At 41.1% G+C, this 21042-nt stretch overlaps 1 protein-coding gene across 5 annotated transcripts in view; it reads right to left on the minus strand.

Annotated features, from left to right (window-relative positions):
• The window catches only part of pald1a (phosphatase domain containing paladin 1a), a 191840-nt gene that overhangs the window by 88457 nt on the left and 82341 nt on the right, over window positions 1-21042 (minus strand). For all 5 annotated transcript variants that reach the window (XM_061966580.2, XM_061966578.2, XM_061966579.2 and 2 more), the window contains exon 18: window positions 20309-20449. In XM_061966580.2, the coding sequence (XP_061822564.2) occupies window positions 20309-20449 (141 nt within the window). The remainder of the gene's footprint in view (window positions 1-20308; window positions 20450-21042) is intronic.

Below are 21042 nucleotides of genomic sequence, written 5' to 3' on the forward strand. Positions count from 1 at the left end.
GCATTGCCTTAATCCTGGTGGAGCTGTTCACTCCTCCACCTTTCTTTCTTCCGCTTGATGATGCTCAATTGTGTTCAGGTCTACAGGAGACATACTTGGTCACGCATGCCCTTCATCTTCCTCAGCACTAACAGACTTAAATAGTGCTTCTCCAGACACTCAAAAAGCACTTAACAGTGAGAAGTGTAGTTCATACACACACGTTGATGGTAGTAAGCTACATTTGCAGCCATAGCTGCAAATAGACTGACAGAAACGTAGCTGCCAATTTCGTGAGTGGCAATCAAAGCAGCACGGTAGGTAAGTAAGTGTCTTGCCTAAGGACAAAAAAGCAGTGACTTGGATGGCGCAGGCAGGATTGGCAACAGGAACCCTCAAGTTTCTCGCCGCTTTACCACCTGCGCTCCAGCGCCCCCGCAAGGCACTTGATTATCATGGAAGTGCTCCTCATGTTGGAAAACTGCCATGCTCTTCTTCACAACGTCACATGTTGGGATACATATTACCAACGTTCCATCTAAGGTGCAACTGCGCACTGCTCACGTGTTGCTCTGCGCAGAGCAAGCAAACCTGTGCTTTATTTAGGACAAGAATTCCATCGAGGGAATAAGCGGTAGAAAATGGATGGATGGATGGACGTTATTTAGCAAAACTGTTTATTGTCGGCCGTAACCACACTAAAAACATTAGAAAAAAAATGATATCTAGCAAAACTCATTGTCTCCCTTACAAACCACGCCGAAACCAACTCTTTGTCATCCGTCTTGCACCAACAGAAGCACTCATGGCACTTAGCCACTGCTGCGTTTATGGCCACAAAAAAGTCGGATAACTCCCAACACCACACATAAAGTGTGAATTCCAGGTCTTTACATTATGACTCCTTAAACAGATTTGCCTTATTCTACTGTCATTTATTAAGAATGTAAATGTATGGATATTATTAATTAAATGCTGTTACCGTATTTTTCGGAGTATAAGTCGTTCCGGAGTATAAGTCGCCCCAACCAAAAATGCATAATAAAGAAGGACAAAAAACATATATAAGTCGCATTTTTGGGGGGAATTTATTTGATAAAACCCAACACCAAGAATAGACATTTGAAAGGCAATTCAAAATAAATAAATAATAGTGAACAACAGGCTGAATAAGTGTACGTTATATGAGGCATAAATAACCAACTGAGAACGTGCCTGGTATGTTAACGTAACATATTATGGTAAGAGTCATTCAAATAACTATAACATATAGAACATGCTATACGTTAACCAAACAATCTGTCACTTCTAATCACTAAATCCGATTAAATCTTATACGTCTAGTCTCTTACGTGAATGAGCTAAATAATATTATTTGATATTTTACGGTAACGTGTTAATAATTTCACACATAAGTCGCTCCTGAGTATAAGTCGCACCCCCGGCCAAACTATGAAAAAACGTATAGTCCGAAAAATACGGTACTAGATTACAGAAATGTTAATAAAAAGGATTGTGGAGGGGGGCGTGGCCTGCGGACCTGCAGCGAAGCGGGGTGTGCCAGGACCGGCTTCGAGATCAGCGACAGGTGCGTAGATGGGTCGCCTGGGCCTGCTTATCTAATCACCTGTCGCTCTGTTAAAGGGCAGCAGCCGGGAAGGAGAGGAGAGTTGGAGTTGGAGCACGAGAGAGAGCGAGAGCGAGATTGACACACACTAAGGACAATTGCTTAAAAGCACAACAGAGACTTTATTGCTAAATAAAACAGTGTATAAAAACCCTGATAAGGAGCGGTAATGTCTGTACTTGGTGGACCAAAGAACCCGGAGAAAAGATACCTCCACAAGGATATACTTTACAGGAATGTACACTTTATCCCATGCTTACATCTCATTGTGAAACATGAGAATGTCTGAGAGGAGAACTAAATGTGATCTCTGAAAGGGGTACAAATTATTGTCAAAGCAGGACCCCCCCCCCCCCCCCCCACCCCCACCCAGACATACAATACTAGTACATAGCACATAGCACACGATTGTAAGTTGGCCAAATCACGTACTGTATATCTGAAAATAACCTCATGAAAATGACTGCTGTCTTTTGATTATAATAATAAGACATTATGTTATGATGTCAGGCAACGTTCCCTCTAAGGTGCGCGCCTGCGCAATTGCCCACTGCTCAAGCGTCCTCTGCGCACAGCAAATATATGCCGCGCACCAAATCAAATCCCATCTGAATTCTAAACAAAATAAACACATAATTTATTCTGTATAATTTTGCAATGCAACGCTGAGTGACAGTGGCAACAAGCGGCCCTAACGGTGTTCGTCAACACCGTTCAATTGAACACCGTTCAATTATTGCAACGTCTATCGAGATGCTTCGAGGACAGGAATTATATCGATCACTTTATTGAGCAAAACTGTTTATATTCGGCCATAACCACACCAAAAACATGAGTAAAAAACTTCTATCTCGAAAAACTAGTCATTTTCTGCCGTACAAACCAGGCCAAAAGCAACTTGTCATCTGTCACCAACACGCATAGCACTAAGCCACTGGTGCGTTTATGGCCACACAAAAAGTCGGACAACTCAAACACCACACAAAGTTACACTATGACTCCTCAGTCATACGTGTGCTTATTCTACTGTCATTTATCATTAATGTTAATTTATTGATATTAATCATGGAATGCTGTTACTAGAGAAAGTTACAGGAATGCACTTCATCCTATGCTTACATTTCATTGTGCAACATGAGGATGTTTAAGGGGAACTAAATGTGATCTCTGAAAGGGGTACACATGATTTCCAAAGCAGGACCCCCACCCAGACATATTGTACAATACTAATCCATAGCTTATGAAAAACAAGATTTATTTTATTTTCATTACAAGTGGGCCAAATCACTAATATTAGAAAATAATCTCATGAAAATGACTCCTGTCATTTGAGTGTTATTATAAAAGATTGGTTTGAGACAGGTGTGCTGCTGGTATTGCCACGTGTGATGTCGCTCCACTGAATGCTCAGGAAGTTTTTGCGTTTTGCTCGCACAGGAAAAATTGGAGGTAACATTGCATTTTACCCGTCAATGAACAGCAGCGCCCTGCATCTCGACACTATCACCGCCATTGACTGTAATCACTTGACAATAATTGCAGCGTGTGGAGTCCTTTTCAGTCGACAGTAAATTGATTTGGCTAAATAAGATGCACATTGACTACAGCATAGGGGTGCTAGATAACTATTGGAACGATAATTATCGAAAAAATAGCTCCGATCCACAGTAACAAAACGCTCCAGTGAGGCGAAATTGCTCAGACTATGCTGTAGGTGTGTCAGGGTGAGCAATTTAAGCGCTCCTTTTCTCTTACCGTGAACCTCCTCTGAGCTCACTCTAAACAGACATGGTGTCCATTGTGTGGGATTTCACATTTTGCTTGCTATTTCATACCTGCCAACTTTTGAAATCAGAAAAACCTAGCAGCCAGAGTCCAGGGGCCACAGGCCCCGGTAGGTCCAGGACAAAGTCCTGGTGGGGGGTTCAGGGGCCCCAACGCAAAATGATTATTAGCATTCAGACAGGTTAAAATGTTGCTAAAACCATCACTTTTCTATCAGTCATAGTGACTTTTCAAAACAAAAATATTACAAATGTCTGTGACGTTACAATAAATGAGTATAAATTTTAACATCTAAGATATTAAAAAAAGAAATTTGTTTTCCTCTCATGATAAATTAAATATTTATACCATTCAATCAATGCCTTATGCTTTTCCAATATTATGTGATTATTTATTTGATAACCACAATATCATACCTTGACATCTTTAAAAGAAATTCAGTGAAAATATGCAGTTCACCATGCAAATGTGTTTTGGTAAATAAAGTTATGATTGTAAATGTATTCAAAATCTTTTGACATTAACTTTATATGTTGAAACTTTCAACAACTTGAAAGAATAAGATTTTTGAGAGTATTTGGTTCAAATTACACAACATAAATAAGACATGTCATTATTGATATTGCAGACATTATTGTAACAAGAAACTTCAGGTCGAAATTTTGGTTTATGAAAGAAATATAAAGAAATATAAATATAAAACTTCATGACGACATTTTTCAAATTAATAAAGAGTAATAGAATAGTATGATAGTTATATGTTACTTGTTTTGAACATGTTATCGTTATCACAAATAAGAAGATATACTGTACACAGAAATTATTTTTGATTTGATTTATTGTTTATGTAATAAAAGATTTACTTAAAATTTTATGTTTTGTGAGTTTTTTAATGCTACGAACTGTACTTACCGGCGATGTAAACCGAAGGAGACATTTCCGTAATGAAAGCTGCAACACCCTTTTTAGATCCCATCATCACTGCAGCATTATCGGCAGCAAAGCAAACCAAATTCTGCCAAGGAATTTCGTTTGAGTCTATTTCTTCCGCGAGTATTTTGTAAATGTTTTCGCCTGTGGAAGCCGTATTGCGTTCCCTCAAAGACAGAAGTACTGACAATACTTTTCCAATGTCGTCATCGAAATATCGAACACAAATGGGGTACAGTTTTACATCGTCGTCTTGTATCACTAACAACGGCATTAGACTTGTGTTTTTTTGTCCCAACGTGGTCTTTTACATCGCTAATTCCTCCGTGTCCGATCGAAAAATCTTGTCTGCACAAGGTGCAATTCGCGTAGTTTTCACCCTTTTTGGAACAGATAATTATTCCCGGATAGGCTTTTGAATATTCTTCACGGAAAGACTGCAGTTTTCTTTTCGGTTTAAGACTCGTTTGCGATTTTTCTCCGGCTGATTCCATGATCGTTCGCTCGTTTGGAAACAATGGCAACTGGTGCCTCGTGCTTGGCAGCGGTGCTTTAAATAGCCTCGTGCATGGCATTCGGAATGGCTCGATAGGAAGTTACGGGAAGCAGTGTCGATTGTCATTGTTGTTACGCGATTTCGTGAATAAAACTTTAAAAAAAAAATGTTTTTTTAATTAATGAAAAACCGTATTTTTTATCACTGCAACCGTAACCCGGAATAGGTTGATGAAAACCGTACTCATTACGGGAAAACCGGAGTAGTTGGCAGGTATGCTATTTGCACCAAATGTTCTCCTAAGATTCCGCAAGAAGAGCAAAAAAACCTTTGTTCTTCAAAACATCAAACCTTATCAGTAGAGATGTCCGATAATGGCTTTTTTGACGATATCCGATATTCCGATATTGTCCAACTCTTTAATACCGATTCCGATATCAACCGATACTGATATATACAGTCGTGGAATTAACACATTATTATGCCTAATTTTGTTATGATGCCCCGCTGGATGCATTAAACAATGTAACAAGGTTTTCCAAAATAAATCAACTCAAGTTATGGAAAAAAAATGCCAACATGGCACTGCCATATTTATTATTGAAGTCACAAAGTGCGTTATTTTTTTTTAACCACTACAACGTTGTTAGAATATGATTTTAAAAAAGCACACACACACGTTCCCTTAAGAACGTTTTTGGCCCCTTTGACTCCCATTATAACTGCAGAAAATATTGGTAAAAATTTGGCCCATAAGTACCAGATGGCACCAGAAAATCATGAGTATACCATTTTTGAGCTTTGATGAGCGTAAGGCTACGTTCACACAGCAGGGTAGAATGTCCAATTGTTCTGGCACATTTCAAGAAACTCTTCAAACTTAAAGTGTTTAAAAAGTACAAAGAAGAAGAACCATGATAAACATTCTGAATTTATTTCATCCATCCATTCATTTTCAAAATAATCTTACTCATCTCACCATATGAAATGTAACTTACTTCACCGAGTATTATTTATTTATTCATTTGTATTGTGATTACTTATGGAGTATATTGTGAATAAATTAAGAACAGGAAGTGAACAAAAGTTTTAGCAACTGTTATGTAAAAGAAAAGGGGTCGGATTAAATAAGCTCTGCTTCTTCCGACTCCTTTTCGAACATGTTGAAAAGAGAAACTGGAAATTGAGATGTATCATGTTGTATGCTTGAATGTTCGAAATAAAAATAAACTCAATTGGGATTGTTTGGTGAAATCTGATGTTTTTATGCGATGTCTATTGTACACGCAAACTGACCCACATGCACATATGACGTCATACGTGCGGCAGTGTTTACTATAGTAGGTCTGAGTCTGGCGAATTTGTGGCAATTTCAAGGATTTTGTGCAATCAAAGTCAACATTTTCTAAACCGAATTATTGTGCGTGGAATATTAAGAAGGAAGAGGGGCAAGCATTTTGGCTCGCGCAGTTTGTCGGACATTTGCTTCGACATCTGCTCTGAACAGCGTGTGGGCGAGCAGTCGGAGACAGGCGTGGTGGAACATTGACGTGAGTTCCTAAAACTGTATTACCGGCTATTTTCTGCTCATTAGTCACCAATTTAGTTTGCAACCGTCTATTTGGGCGAAGAATTATGATGCGTATTGCTTTATTTGACTTGTGTGAACTCAATGACTCAGCCAAGTCCTTCTATGACTCGAGATCCCTTTTGGGTAGGATGTCCTATTCAGATGTATTTTTTGAATTCTATCTTTTCATTTAATCGTTCACATTACAGAGAAAAAAATACGATGTCTAATGTGAGCGCAGTCTGACCCGTCACACGTGCTGCAGTGTTTATGGAAGTGAACATGGTTTCCATTCTAGTCAGGCACTTTTGTGGCAATTTCAAGGAATTTGTGCAGTCAAAGTCAACATTTACTGAACTGGATTATTGCGCGTAGAAAATTAAGAGGGATGAGTGCAAACATTTTAGCTCTCTTGCTTTGATGTCTGCTCCGAAGAATGTGGGGGATAGCAGTCTGAGGCAGGAGTGGTGGAACATTGACGTTAGTTCCTCAAACATTATTTTCGCCTGTTTTTTGCTCATTAGTCAATAATGTATTTTGCAACCGTTTATTTTGGCGAAGAATTATGACTTGTATCGCTTTTTGATGATACATATCCAATGTTTATCCACATACGAAAGAGACCCGTGTCGGATTTAAACACAAATCGGAATTGCACTATTCACATTGACAGGTCACACACATATGGGGAAAAAATTGCAATTGACCTGCAGTGTGAACAAGGCCTATATGAGTTTGACTGCCATTAAACCGCTGAAATGCAATGTAAATGATATTTGACAGTTATAAAGTCTATAATACGGCAGATATATATAAAAGACTTCTGTGAACTCAATAAACTCAATCAAGTATGAGCAGATCCCTTTTGGATCCGACGGCAGGGTAGGATGTTTGATTCTCAATTGTATGTAATCGTACACATTACAGAAATAAATGCGACTGTGGAGGGGGGGCGTGGCCTGTGGGCCTGCCACGGAACGGGGTGTGCCAGGACTGGCCTCGAAGACAGCGACAGGTGCGTAGATGGCCCAGGTGGGCCTTGTTATCTAATCACCTGCCGCCTTTATTAGCAGCAGCCGGCATGAGACACGTTGTTGGAGCTTGAGAGAGAGCGAGAAAGAGAGAGCGAGACACGGACAGAGAAAAACATTTTGCTGGAAAGCAGAACACTCGCACCTTGTGAGGAAAATAAAACAGTGTTGTAACCCTGATCCGGGCTCTTGTGACAATGTTTGGTGGTCCGAGGAACCCACTGGAGGGCAACCTCCACAGCGATGTTTAATGTGAACGCAATCCGACCCGCATGCACACGTGACGTCATGACACCACACGTGCTGCAGCGTTTATGGAAGTAAACATGGCTTCAATTCTAGTCGGTCTCAGCCATGGTGCACTTGTGGCAATTTCAAGGATTTTGTGCAATCAAAGTCAACATTTTCTGAACTAAATTATTGCGCGTAGAAAATTAAGTGGGATGAGGGCAAACATTTTGGCTCTCGCAGTCTACAGGACATTTGCTTCGATGTCTGCTCCGAAGAAGTATGTGTCAATGAAAGGGCATTGTATGACTTTTCTTAATCTGATTACATGCTATAGTATAATTTTATTGTTCTAATTTTATTGTATGTTTATTGTATCTCTTTAATTTAGGTAGCCAGGGATTACAGATGGAAATGAGCTTGTGGAGGGGGGCGTGGTCTGCGGGCTTGCTGCAGAGCGGGGTGTGTAAGGACCAGCCTCGAAGCCAGCAGCAGGTGAGTAGATTGCCCAGCTGGGGAAAGTTATGTAATCACCTGTCGCCTTTATTAGCAGCAGCCGGGCCGAGACACGTTGTTGGAGTTGGAGTTGCTGGTGAGCGGACACAGTTGCTGGACATTGCCGGAAAGAAAAAGCCAAAAAGACTGAAAAGTCATGGAGCAGAGATTCAATTCTAGTCGGTCTCAGTCGTATCGCACTTTCAAGGATTTTGTGCAATTAAAGCCAACATTTTCTGAACTGAATTATTGCGCATAGAAAATTAAGTGGGATGAGGGCAAATATTTGGGCCCTCGCAGTTTACAGGACATTTGCTTCGATGTCTGCTCCGAAGAAGTATGTGTCAATGAAAGGGCATTGTATGACTTTTCTTAATTTGATTACATGCTATAGTATAATTTTATTGTTATAATTTTATTGCATGTTTTTTGTATCTCTTTAATTTAGGTAGCCAGGGATTACAGATGGAAATGAGCTTGTGGAGGGGGGTGTGGTCTGCGGGCTTGCCGCGGAGCGGGGTGTGTAAGGACCGGCCTCGAAGCCAGCGGCAGGTGAGTAGATTGCCCAGCTGGGGCTGGTTATCTAATCACCTGTCGCCTTTATTAGCAGCAGCCGGGCCGAGACACGTTGTTGGAGTTGGAGTTGCTGGTGAGCGGACACAGTTGCTGGACATTGCCGGAAAGAAAAAGCCAAAAAGACATGGAGCAGAGATTCAATTCTAGTCGGTCTCAGTCGTATCGCACTTTCAAGGATTTTGTGCAATTAAAGCCAACATTTTCTGAACTGAATTATTGCACGTAGAAAATTAAGTGGGATGAGGGCAAACATTTGTGCTCTCGCAGTTTACAGGACATTTGCTTCGCAATCGGGTGTGGTGGAACATTGACGCGAGTTCCTCAAAAAATGTCCCCTGATTTCTGCTCATTTGTTAACAATCGTCTATTTTGCTGAAGAATTATGACACTTATCGCTACTTGATGACGTATGGGTCGGATAAACACTACCGGAGAGTTTAGACTGCAGTCACATTCGATACATATCCGATTCATATCAACATATGAAAGTGGCCTAGGTCGTATTTGAAAAAAAATTGGAATTGCACTGTTCACATTGACATGGACAAAATTTGATACAGGTCACATATGGGGGGAAAAAAAACATTTGAATTGACCTTCAGTGTGAACTAAGCCTAAGAGTAAGTGTGTATAGTCAATCTTAAAGGGGAACATTATCACCAGACCTATGTACATACTTGCCAACCCTCCCGGATTTTCCGGGAGACTCCCGAAATTCAGCGCCTCTCCCGAAAACCTCCCGGGACAAATTTTCTCCCGAAAATCTCCCGAAATTCAGGCGGAGCTGGAGGCCACGCCCCCTCCAGCTCCATGCGGACCTGAGTCCGCTTTCCCACAATATAAAGAACGTCTACAGTAAAGCAGTCCGCCTGCCGTAAACCTACTCAGTGGCCTAGTGGTTAGAGTGTCCGCCCTGAGATCGGTAGGTTGTGAGTTCAAACCCCGGCCGAGTCATACCAAAGACTATAAAAATGGGACCCATTACCTCCCTGCTTGGCACTCAGCATCAAGGGTTGGAATTGGGGGTTAAATCACCAAAAATGATTCCCGGGCGCGGCACCGCTGCTGCCCACTGCTCCCCTCACCTCCCAGGGGGTGATCAAGGGGATGGGTCAAATGCAGAGGACAAATTTCACCACACCTAGTGTGTGTGTGACAATCATTGGGACTTTAACTTTAACTTTAACTAGCAATGTTGTGACACTCTTAAACAGGACAGTACTGCCATCTAGTGCATTTGATGAAAGCACTTTTGTGCGTGCCACACAGCAATGCATAATCAGAGAGGGTGTACAGCATGGTTAGAAAGATAGTGACAGAGAATAGAACAAGGATGGACAATTCAACCCTTAACTCAACAATGAGTAGATGAGTGTTATGTGTGTGTATATGTGTAAATAAATGAATACTGAAATTCAAGTATTTCTTTTAAATATATATGTATATATATATATCCATCCATCCATCCATCCATTTACTACCGCTTATTCCCTTCGGGGTCGCGGGGATATATATATATATATATATATATATATATATATATATATATATATATATATATATATATATATATATATATATATATATATATATATATATCCATCCATCCATCCATCCATCCATTTACTACCGCTTATTCCCTTCGGGGTCGCGGGGATAGATATATATATATATATATATATATATATATATATATATATATATATATATATATATATATATATATATATATATATATATATATGAAATACTTGACTTGGTGAATTCTAGCTGTAAATATACTCCTCCCCTCTTAACCACGCCCCCAACCATGCCCCCGCCCCAACCACGCCCCCCACACCCACCCCCCACCTCCTACCTCCCGAAATTGGAGGTCTCAAGGTTGGCAAGTATGCCTATATAAGCGTCAATATATACCTTGATGTTGCAGAAAAAAGACCACATTTTTTTAACCGATTTCCGAACTCTAAATGGGTGAATTTTGGCGAATTAAACGCCTTTCTATTATTCGCTCTCGTTGTGACGTCACATCGGGAAGCAATCCGCCATTTTCTCACTTTTGTCGGTGTGTTGTCTAAGGGTGTAACAACACGAACAGGGACGGATTCAAGTTGCACCAGTGGCCCAAAGATGCGAAAGTGGCAAGAAATTGGACGAAATTTGTTCAAAATACGAGGCTGTGGGGAAAGCCGACGAAATGGTCAGTCGTTTGTTCCGCACACTTTACCGACGAAAGCTATGCTCCGACAGAGATGGCAAGAATGTGTGGATATCCTGCGACACTCAAAGCAGATGCTGACATCAACTCCAAAACTGGACAGATCAGCTTTCAGGAAAAGAGAGCGGATGAGGGTATGTCTACAGAATATATTAATTGATGAAAACTTTATTCATTACTCGCGGTTTTACGTAAATTATTATACATAAACTGTGTTTACCAATAATTTAGCTTAAAAACATTTATTTTTTTCAATCATTCGAGTACATTCGGGTAGTCTTGTGTAATGCAGTATTTTGTGTCTATTTAGGTATGGTTAACCTGAGTGCTGAAATCGTGGAAAAATATATGTTCTTTGCGCGCCTGAAATGGGCTGTCTGCACTCTCAAAGTGCATGTTGTTGCCAAATGTATTTCATATGCTGTAAACCTAGTTCATAGTTGTTAGTTTCCTTTAATGCCAAACAAACACATACCAATCGTTGGTTAGAAGGCGATCGCCGAATTCGTCCTCGCTTTCTCCCGTGTCGCTGGCTGTCGTGTCGTTTTCGTCGGTTTCGCTTGCATACGGTTCAAACCGATATGGCTCAATAGCTTCAGTTTCTTCTTCAATTTCGTTTTCGCTACCTGCCTCCACACTACAACCATCCGTTTCAATACATGCGTAATCTGTTGAATCGCTTAAGCTGCTGAAATCCGAGTCTGAATTCTGAGCTAATGTCGCTATACCTTGCTGTTTGTTTGTATTGGCATCGCTGTGTGACGTCACAGGAAAATGGACGGGTGTATATAACGATGGTTAAAATCAGGCACTTTGAAGCTTTTTTTTAGGGATATTGCGTGATGGGTAAAATTTAGAAAAAAACTTCGAAAAATAAAATAAGCCACTGGGAACTGATTTTTAATGGTTTTAACCCTTCTGAAATTGTGATAATGTTCCCCCTTAAGGTTGCACAAGAATTGAAAACCACATATGGAAAAAAAATCGGACCTACAGTGTAAACGTAGCCAATGTGTAGGAGTGGTGTGATACTTCAGTGTCCGGAGCAAAAAAACAGCAGCTGCTTCAACTCGTGGATATCAACAACACTTCACGACTACACACTCCAATCCATAACCAATCCTGCCCCACTCAGTCTGCAGGAAGATGGACAGATATCGATTTTAATGTACACATTGCAAGCAGCTACATCATGGAAGAAAAATGTCTTCATATAAACATTCTTTGTTAATTTGACGCAATGTCCGTTCTGCGATCATCTGCATCTTAATTGTGCGTGGTCAGATTGGGGAAGCACGATGATAGGAGGCAAAAGGTGAAGAAAGAAGCGTATTTTTGGACCTGGTGCAAGATGCATCAGCCACGAGGGGGTCACGCCTGGTTGGCAATGCAGGGATTTAAACACACCCACCATTCTTCCCCCGTCAGCGGGCCCCTCTGGGAGCTGCTAGATGGTTCGGGTCCCAGGGTAAATATATGTTTTTCTCTATCAAAGACACATTTTCCAACCACTGTCGAAGGAGAGAAGAGGGGGGTGGGCTTTAAGGGGTGTTCCCCGCACTAAGAGAGACAGAGTGCTGGTGATATTTTCCCCTCTTCTTGCAACATCTGGCACTGTTTATCACCTGGCCTGCTGGTTTGGAGCCAAGAGGAAAGTGGGGGAGGGGGTTGGGAGAAAAACGTGCCAACGTGTGGCCTGCAATGCGGGACAAATAAATCTCCCTTAACCCAAGTTGAAGTTGACTCTTGCAGCTAATTTATGTCACTTCTCTAAGCACTTTTCTCAATTAAACAAATCCTCAATCCACTTCAAAATGTTTTTTTCCCAAGAGCCATGGCAAATCGATAAAGGACTTTGAGTTTGGCTGGTATAAAAACAAACAAACAGCTCTGCAAAATGATATTTAAAAAGCTCTTTATTTTGTTCGCGATTCTCTTTAAGCAGTTATTGATTCTGGGGTTTGTCAGTGGCTTCTGTCTAGAAGGACACTTTTTTATTTTAGTTCAAATATAATGCAGAGGGGTTATTTTTTCATTATTATTATTATTATTATCATTATTATTATTATTATTATTATTATTATTTGTAAGGGGTGCTGGAAGTTGGCGGAATATATTCCACAAAAATATTGTGCCATGGCCTTAATACCATAATAATATCGTATCTTGAGATTAGGTACCGTTAAAAAAAGTGTGAAAAAAATCAAATTCGCCTTAGGGCCCCAGTTTAGCCAGTTTGCCGTTCGGACCGAATAAGATGACTGGAATTCAGGCTGTGAATCCCAGCTGTCTGATTGCTATATTTCTGTTGAACCAGTGAGTGAAATACAAAACCCAAAACCAGTGAAGTTGGCAAATTGTGTAAATGGTAAATAAAAACAGAATACAATGATTTGCAAATCCTTTTCAACTTATATTAAATTGAATAGACTGCAAAGACACGACATCAAACTGAGAAACTGAATTATTTTTTTGGCAAATAATCATCAATTTAGAATTTAATGGCAGCAACACATTGCAAAAAAGTTGGCACAGGGGCATTTTTACCACTGTGTTACATGGCCTTTCCTTATAACAACACTCTAAATGTTTGGGAACTAAGGAGACCAATTTTTTAAGCTTTTCAGGTGGAATTCCTTCCCATTCTTGCTTGATGTACAGCTTAAGTTGTTCAACAGTCCGGGGTCTCCGTTGTCGTATTTGACGCTTCAAAATGTGTGAATGTTGTCTGTCTATCTGTGTTGGCCCTGTGATGAGGTGGCGACTTGTCTAGGGTGTACCCCGCCTTTTGCCTGAATGCAGCTGAGATAGACTCCAGCACCCCCCGCCACCCCAAAAGGGACAAGCGGTAGAAAATGGATGGATGAAAAATGCGCAACACATTTTCAAATGGGAGACAGGTCTGGACTACAGGCAGGCCAGTCTAGTACCCACACTCTTACTATGAAGCCACGCTGTTGTAACACGTGCAGAATATGGTTTGGCATTGTCTTGCTGAAATAAGCAGGGACGTCCATGATGATGTTGCTTGGATGGCAACATATGTTGCTCCAAAACCTGTATGTACCTTTCAGCATTAATGGTGCCTTCACAGATGTGTAAGTTACCCATGTCTTGGGCACTAATACACCCCCATACCATCACAGATGCTGGCTTTTCAACTTTGCGCCTATAAGAATGCGGATGGTTCTGTTCCTCTTTGGTCCGGAGGACACAACGTCCACAGTTTCCAAATACAATTTGAAATGTGGACTCGTCACACCACAGAACACTTTTCCACTTTGCATCAGTCCATCTTAGATGAGCTCGTGCCCAGCGAAGCGTTTCTGGGTGTTGTTGATAAATGGCTTTGGCTTTGCATAGTAGAGTTTTAACTTGCTCTTACAGATGTAGCAACCAACTGTAGTTACTGACAGTGGTTTTCTGAAGTGTTCCTGAGCCCATGTGGTGATATCCTTTACACACTGATGTCGGTTTTTCATGCAGTACCGCTTGAGGGATCGAAAGTCACGGGCGATGCCACTTACGTGCAGTGATTTCCCCAGATTCTCTGAAACATTTGATGATATTACGGGCCGTAGGGTTTTGTAATATTATTATTTATTTTAGCGGTGCTTAGCTTACATGGTTGGACCAGGAAGTGGGCGGGATTGCAGCTTGTTTGAATATGAGCGCACTCCAAGAAGCAACCTATCCGTGACATAAAGGACGTTCACAGTAAGTACTAACACATCGAAAATTGTGAGTGTTCCTGTTATTCAGTCCTGTTTCGACTGACACTGCCATTGTGCACAGGGGTAATTTGGTATCATTATGTGGCTCCATGTGGCGATTTGTTGTACAATTCTTTTTCAGGTACCAAGCACTATCAGAAAGACGTAAGCAATACTTTCCTGCAACCGTACGGGCTATTAACGTAGGCGAAGTGACAGAGTCGGCGGGGGGACAAAGAGGCCCATTGATACGGCCGGAGAGTCGGCCCGGGGTGCCTCCGCCGGCACTCCGAGAACAGCTGACGGTGCACAGAGGCGCAATGATTACAGTGTGCGTTACAAATGGATAAAGCAGAGCCTCTGTCCGGCCAGCTCCCGACGGAGCCTGAACCACAAATCTGCTTTTGTTCCCTTGCAGCTTTGTTTATTTGCACAGAAAGAGCAACTTATTTGAAAAGACGCTGCTGGCCTGTTATGACTATTTATACAACACAACACAACACCATCGCATTGTGCAACATTTCCTTGGCACCGGCGAGCCTTTTCTGTAAAAGTAATACCTCCATATAGAGTGAGAGGTCCAAATTAAAACATGTTTTGATCATATATGCCTCAAATGTCTAATTACTTCAAAGTCATGGCACCACAACTATTTTGAGTACATGTGTGATGATAACCATAGAAGCTAAAAAAAAAGTACTTTGCCGATGCAGTAAACTGTCAGACTGCTCAATATGAGCAATACAAACCTTAGTTTTTTCTGTAGGAGGACAAACATGACACAAACCTCCCTAATTGTTATAAAGCACATTGTTTATATTAAACATGCTTCACTGACTCAAGTATTTGGCGAGCGCCGTTTCGTCCTACTAATTTTGGCGGTCCTTGAACTCACCGTAGTTTGTTTGTTAGTAATCCATTCTAAACTGTCAGACAAAAGCCAAATCGTACAAAAACCGAAGACATTTTTTCCATAAGAAATCATTTCAATTGCAGTCGCCCCTTGCCACATTTTGCATCGAATATTGCGGCTTCACCACATCACAAATTTTTAAAAGCATATTCTACAACATTTTTGCTCTAAATTAAGCATTTTCGAGCATTAAAATGGTGAAAGCATTCTATTCAGTATAGTGGCCACTGATTGGCTCAGCTTCAGGTAGCATTACTACCGTATTTTTCGGACTATAAGTAGCAGTTTTTTTCATAGTTTGGCCGGGGGTGCGACTTATACTCAGGAGCGACTTATGTGTGAAATTATTAACACATTACCGTAAAATATCAAATAATATTATTTAGCTCATTCACGTAAGAGACTAGACGTATAAGATTTCATGGGATTTAGCGATTAGGAGTGACAGATTGTTTGGTAAACGTATAGCATGTTCTATATGTTATAGTTATTTGAATGACTCTTACCATAATATGTTACGTAAACATACCAGGCACGTTCTCAGTTGGTTATTTATGTGTCATATAACGTACACTTATTAATTCTTTATTTATTTTAAATTGCCTTTCAAATGTCTATTCTTGGTGTTGGGTTTCATCAAATAAATTTCCCCAAAAAATGCGACTTATACTCCAGTGCGACTTATATATGTTTTTTTTCCTTCTTTATTGTGTATTTTCGGCGGTGCGACTTATACTCCGAAAAATACGGTATATTTGTCATGATCCGTGGCCCGGATCATGTTTTTGTTATATTCTGTTAGTTTTGGACTCCCTTAGTTCCTGTTTTTGTGCACCCTTGTTTGCTTTTAGTTACTATGGTTGCTTATTATTTTCACCTGCCTCTGATTGGTGTTCGGGACGCTCACCTGTTCCCCGAGCACTAATCAGAGGCATTATTTAAGCCTGCCTTTGCCGGTCAGTCGGGCTGGCTTCATTCTGTCACGTGTGGGGGGTCGCAGCTGCAAACGAACCACTCCGGACAGGACGTGCTGGTAGGAACATGATTTATTCTCGAAGAAATCAAAGAAGTACAAAAACAGAAAACAAGCCGAAGGGACAACGTGCCGATCGCACTCGAAGCCAAAGCTAACACTTGGCATAGACTAGAGATAAGGATTACTCACGTAACTGTGGTAAGAAGCAAACAATGAAGACAGGCCGACTCACCGGCAAAGGCAGGCTTAAATAATGCCTCTGATTAGTGCTCGGGGAACAGGTGAGCGTCCCGAACACCAATCAGAGGCAGGTGAAAATAATAAGTAACCATGGTAACTAAAAGCAAACAAGGGTGCACAAAAACAGGAACTCAGGGAGACCAAAACTAACAGAATATAACAAAAACATGATCCGGGCCACGGATCATGACAATATTGTATTAAAGGAGTCGTATTTCATGTCTGGAGGACTCATAATGTTGAAAAATGTATTTAGAAGGTAGTAAACAGTTTTTTTATACTTTAGCTTTGAAAATATCCAATTTATTATCAATGATTCCTATTTTGCGGAAAAATTCATTTTTTACTGGAACCAATTAACAGAGATAAACCAGGGATTATTGTAATTATTGTATCACAAAACCTGTTTTATACAGAATAATTATAGTTTTACGGGCAGGAAACTATGCAAAATACATACAAATGATGAATAAAATGTATAAAGGAACATTTAACTGTCATGATCCGTTGCCCGGATCGTGTGTTGTCTAATTTTTGACTCCCTCAGTTCCCGTTTTGAACACCCCTGGGTTTGTATTTTGGTTGCCATGGGTGCAGACTGGTTTCACCTGCCTGTGATTAGTGTTCGGCACGCTCACCTGCTGCCGGGCATTAATCAGAGAGCTACTTATTCACGTTGTGCGCCACACTCAGTCTGGTTTCCTTGTTTGCTGTAAGCAACAGTTACGTTGGATGATTTCTTGTTTCCTTGCTCAAGATTCCTGTGCTAAGTTTTTCCCTTAGCTCCCTGTGCGATCGGCACGCGTCTCTTTTGTTTGTTTCCTGTATTTTTGTAGGATTTGTGAGAATGAATCATTGTCCTACCTGCATGTTGCCTCCGGAGTTTCCGTCTGCATCCTGGGAGAATGACCCACGCATAAACATGCGACCCCAACCGTAACATTAACATTACTTTTACCTTTATTGAAAAGTCTTGTTGGCGAAGAGGGCGGGGGAGAGCCACGCCGACATTTGTACTTTGATTCTTTCTTGAATTCAATAGTGTTTCTCACCCTCTTTATCAAAATGCAGGCACGTGCAACCATTTTTTTTGGATCCCACACGGCAAAAAGTCAGTGTTCAAAAACAAGAAGAAAAAAAATACAAAGCGGTATTGAACTAAGCAAAATGATCTGCCAATAGAACAAGAAAATTCGGCTTGTCAAGACTTTCCAAAACAAGTAAAATTAGCTAACCTCAATGAACCCAAAACTACCTTAAAATAAGTATATTCTCACTAATAACAAGTGCACTTTTCTTGGTAGAAAAAAAAGAGAGACTTTTTTGCTCAATATGTTGAAAAATATTCTTAAATTAAGTAAATGCTAGTTCCATTATCTTGACATAATGATATGCGCTCGGCATCATGATTTTTTTTTTTCATGCTTGAAGTAAGAAATTATTACTTTAAAAAAGTAGTTTTATACTTGTGAGTGTTGATGACACAGCTTTGTATCAGTTGATATTCTAGTTTCAAGCATGTTTTACTCAATATAGGTCAGGGGTCGGCAACCCGCGGCTCTAGAGCCGCATGCGGCTCTTTAGCGCCGCCCTAGTGGCTCTCTGGAGCTTTTTCAAAAATGTATGAAAAATGGAAAAAGATGAGGGGAAAAAAAAAAATTTTTTGTTTTAATATGGTTTCTGTAGGAGGACAAACATGACACAAACCTCCCTAATTGTTATAAAGCACATTGTTTATATTAAACATGCTTCACTGACTCAAGTATTTGGCGAGCGCCGTTTTGTCCTACTAATTTTGGCGGTCCTTGAACTCACCGTAGTTTGTTTACATCAGGGGTCGGCAACCCAAAATGTTGAAAGAGTCATATTGGACCAAAAATACAAAAACAAATCTGTCTGGAGCCGCAACAAATTAAAAGCCATATTACATACAGATAGTGTGTCATGAGATATACATTGAATTGAGATGACTTAAAGGAAACTAAATAACCTCAAATATAGCTACAAATTAGGCATAATGATGCAATATGTACATATAGCTAGCCTAAATAGCCTGTTAGCATCGATTAGCTTGCAGTCTTGCAGTGACCAAATATGTCTGATTAGCACTCTACACAAGTCAATAACATCAACAAAACTCACCTTTGTGCATTCATGCACAACGTTAAAAGTTTGGTGGACAAAATGAGACAGAAAAAGAAGTGGCATAAAACACGTCTGCCGGAGTGTGTGAGCAATTCAGGGACAAAGGACCTCGCTAGCACGGCAGGCAATGGCGGCAGTTTGTTCCCGCAGACGAGCGAGCTAAACCCCCTGGATGTCTTGGCTCACACCGTCCCTTATGCCACCGAAGATGATCAAGAGAAGAATATCGACCCTAGCTTCCCTGGCCTGCTGACATCAACTCCAAAACTGGACAGATCAGCTTTCAGGAAAAGAGAGCGGATGAGGGTATGTCTACAGAATATATTAATTGATGAAAATTGGGCTGTCTGCACTCTCAAAGTGCATGTTGTTGCCAAATGTATTTCATATGCTGTAAACCTAGTTCATAGTTGTTAGTTTCCTTTAATGCCAAACAAACACATACCAATCGTTGGTTAGAAGGCGATCGCCAAATTCGTCCTCGCTTTCTCCCGTGTCGCTGGCTGTCGTGTCGTTTTCATCGGTTTCGCTTGCATACGGTTCAAACCGATATGGCTCAATGGCTTCAGTTTCTTCTTCAATTTCGTTTTCGCTACCTGCCTCCACACTACAACCATCCGTTTCAATACATGCGTAATCTGTTGAATCTCTTAAGCCGCTGAAATCCGAGTTTGAATCCGAGCTAATGTCGCTATAGCTTGCTGTTCTATGCGCCATGTTTGTTTGTGTTGGCATCACTATGTGACGTCACAGGAAAATGGACGGGTGTATATAACGATGAAGCTTTTTTTAGGGATATTGCGTGATGGGTAAAGTTTTGAAAAAAACTTCGAAAAATAAAATAAGCCACTGGGAACTGATTTTTAATGGTTTTAACCCTTCTGAAATTGTGATAATGTTCCCCTTTAAGTTTCTTAAAAAAAAAATCCCTGCATAGGTAATAATAGTTTTAAGGCAGTGATTAATTGACACAATGGAAAAACCTTGTTTGGAAATAACAAGAAGTGGATTGCCATGGACTATTTGCACCTAAATGAAACAGCAGTGGATAGATGGACACAGATACACTTTATGAACCCTGCGACGGATATGAAGGAGGATTTCATTTCCTCTCCTGCTTCTTTTGGCTCATTCTCATGCAGAGCCTCAAAAGGAATTCCATTAAGTTACATCATAATCAATTTTTCCACGCTCCGCAGCCCGTTGCTTGCTGAGCGTGGCGCATTCCTCTCATTCATGCGCGCGCTGGCGCCGAGCTGCAGCGCAGACGGAGGGGAGAAAAAATAAGTTCCCTGACGCCCTCTATGGGGCGTTAGGTGCACGGGCGCTTATTCGATGGGAGGGGGGGGGCGTCGAACTGGGAGTGAGTGCCAGAGTGAGGCTGACCTGTCTGTACGTGCAGATGATGATCTCCCTCAGGTGGTAGTGCATGGGTGTCATGGTCTCCGAGACGAAGTCCAGGGCCATGTCCACCTCGCGTTTCATCCGCTGGCCGTCAGGGATCAGGCGCACCAGCTGCATTACCACCTGTGCACAGAACATTTGTACACACCTGAGTATTAGGATCATTTTCCAATATTGCTGTTAGAGGCAGAAAACAATGTGTTTTTATCCAGAATAAAATGACACAAAAATACTGGAAATTACGGTGTATGATTATTTCCTGGATGAACACACGACACCTCTTACACGACCATTACACGTTCCTGCTATGATCACATCATTATTTAAAATGGCCTCCTGTACACGTCTGAATAAGATCCCTGTGTGTGCGCCAGGGAAACGGCGATGTGACCGTCACGCATCCTTCAAAGGCTCAAGCCAGAGAAAACAGGTTAAGGTTTCTGTGGCGACCACCTCTGCGTATCCCAGATACACGCCTGGCTGCTATGTGCTGACTGCCTCTCACAGCGTGGGGTTAAACTGCAAAGAGACACCACCCGCAGGCTTTCATTCAGGCAGTCGGGGGGCAAATGAATGGCTACAACTTTCACGGCCGGGTTAGCTTACTAAAGTGCAATTTTAAATTTCGCGCGACATATCCTGCTGAAAACGTCTCGGTATGATGACGTCAGCGCGTGACGTCACGGATTGTAGAGGACATTTTGAGACAGCATGAT

Source organism: Nerophis lumbriciformis, linkage group LG11 (assembly GCF_033978685.3).
Source record: "Nerophis lumbriciformis linkage group LG11, RoL_Nlum_v2.1, whole genome shotgun sequence".
Classification (NCBI taxonomy): domain Eukaryota; kingdom Metazoa; phylum Chordata; class Actinopteri; order Syngnathiformes; family Syngnathidae; genus Nerophis; species Nerophis lumbriciformis.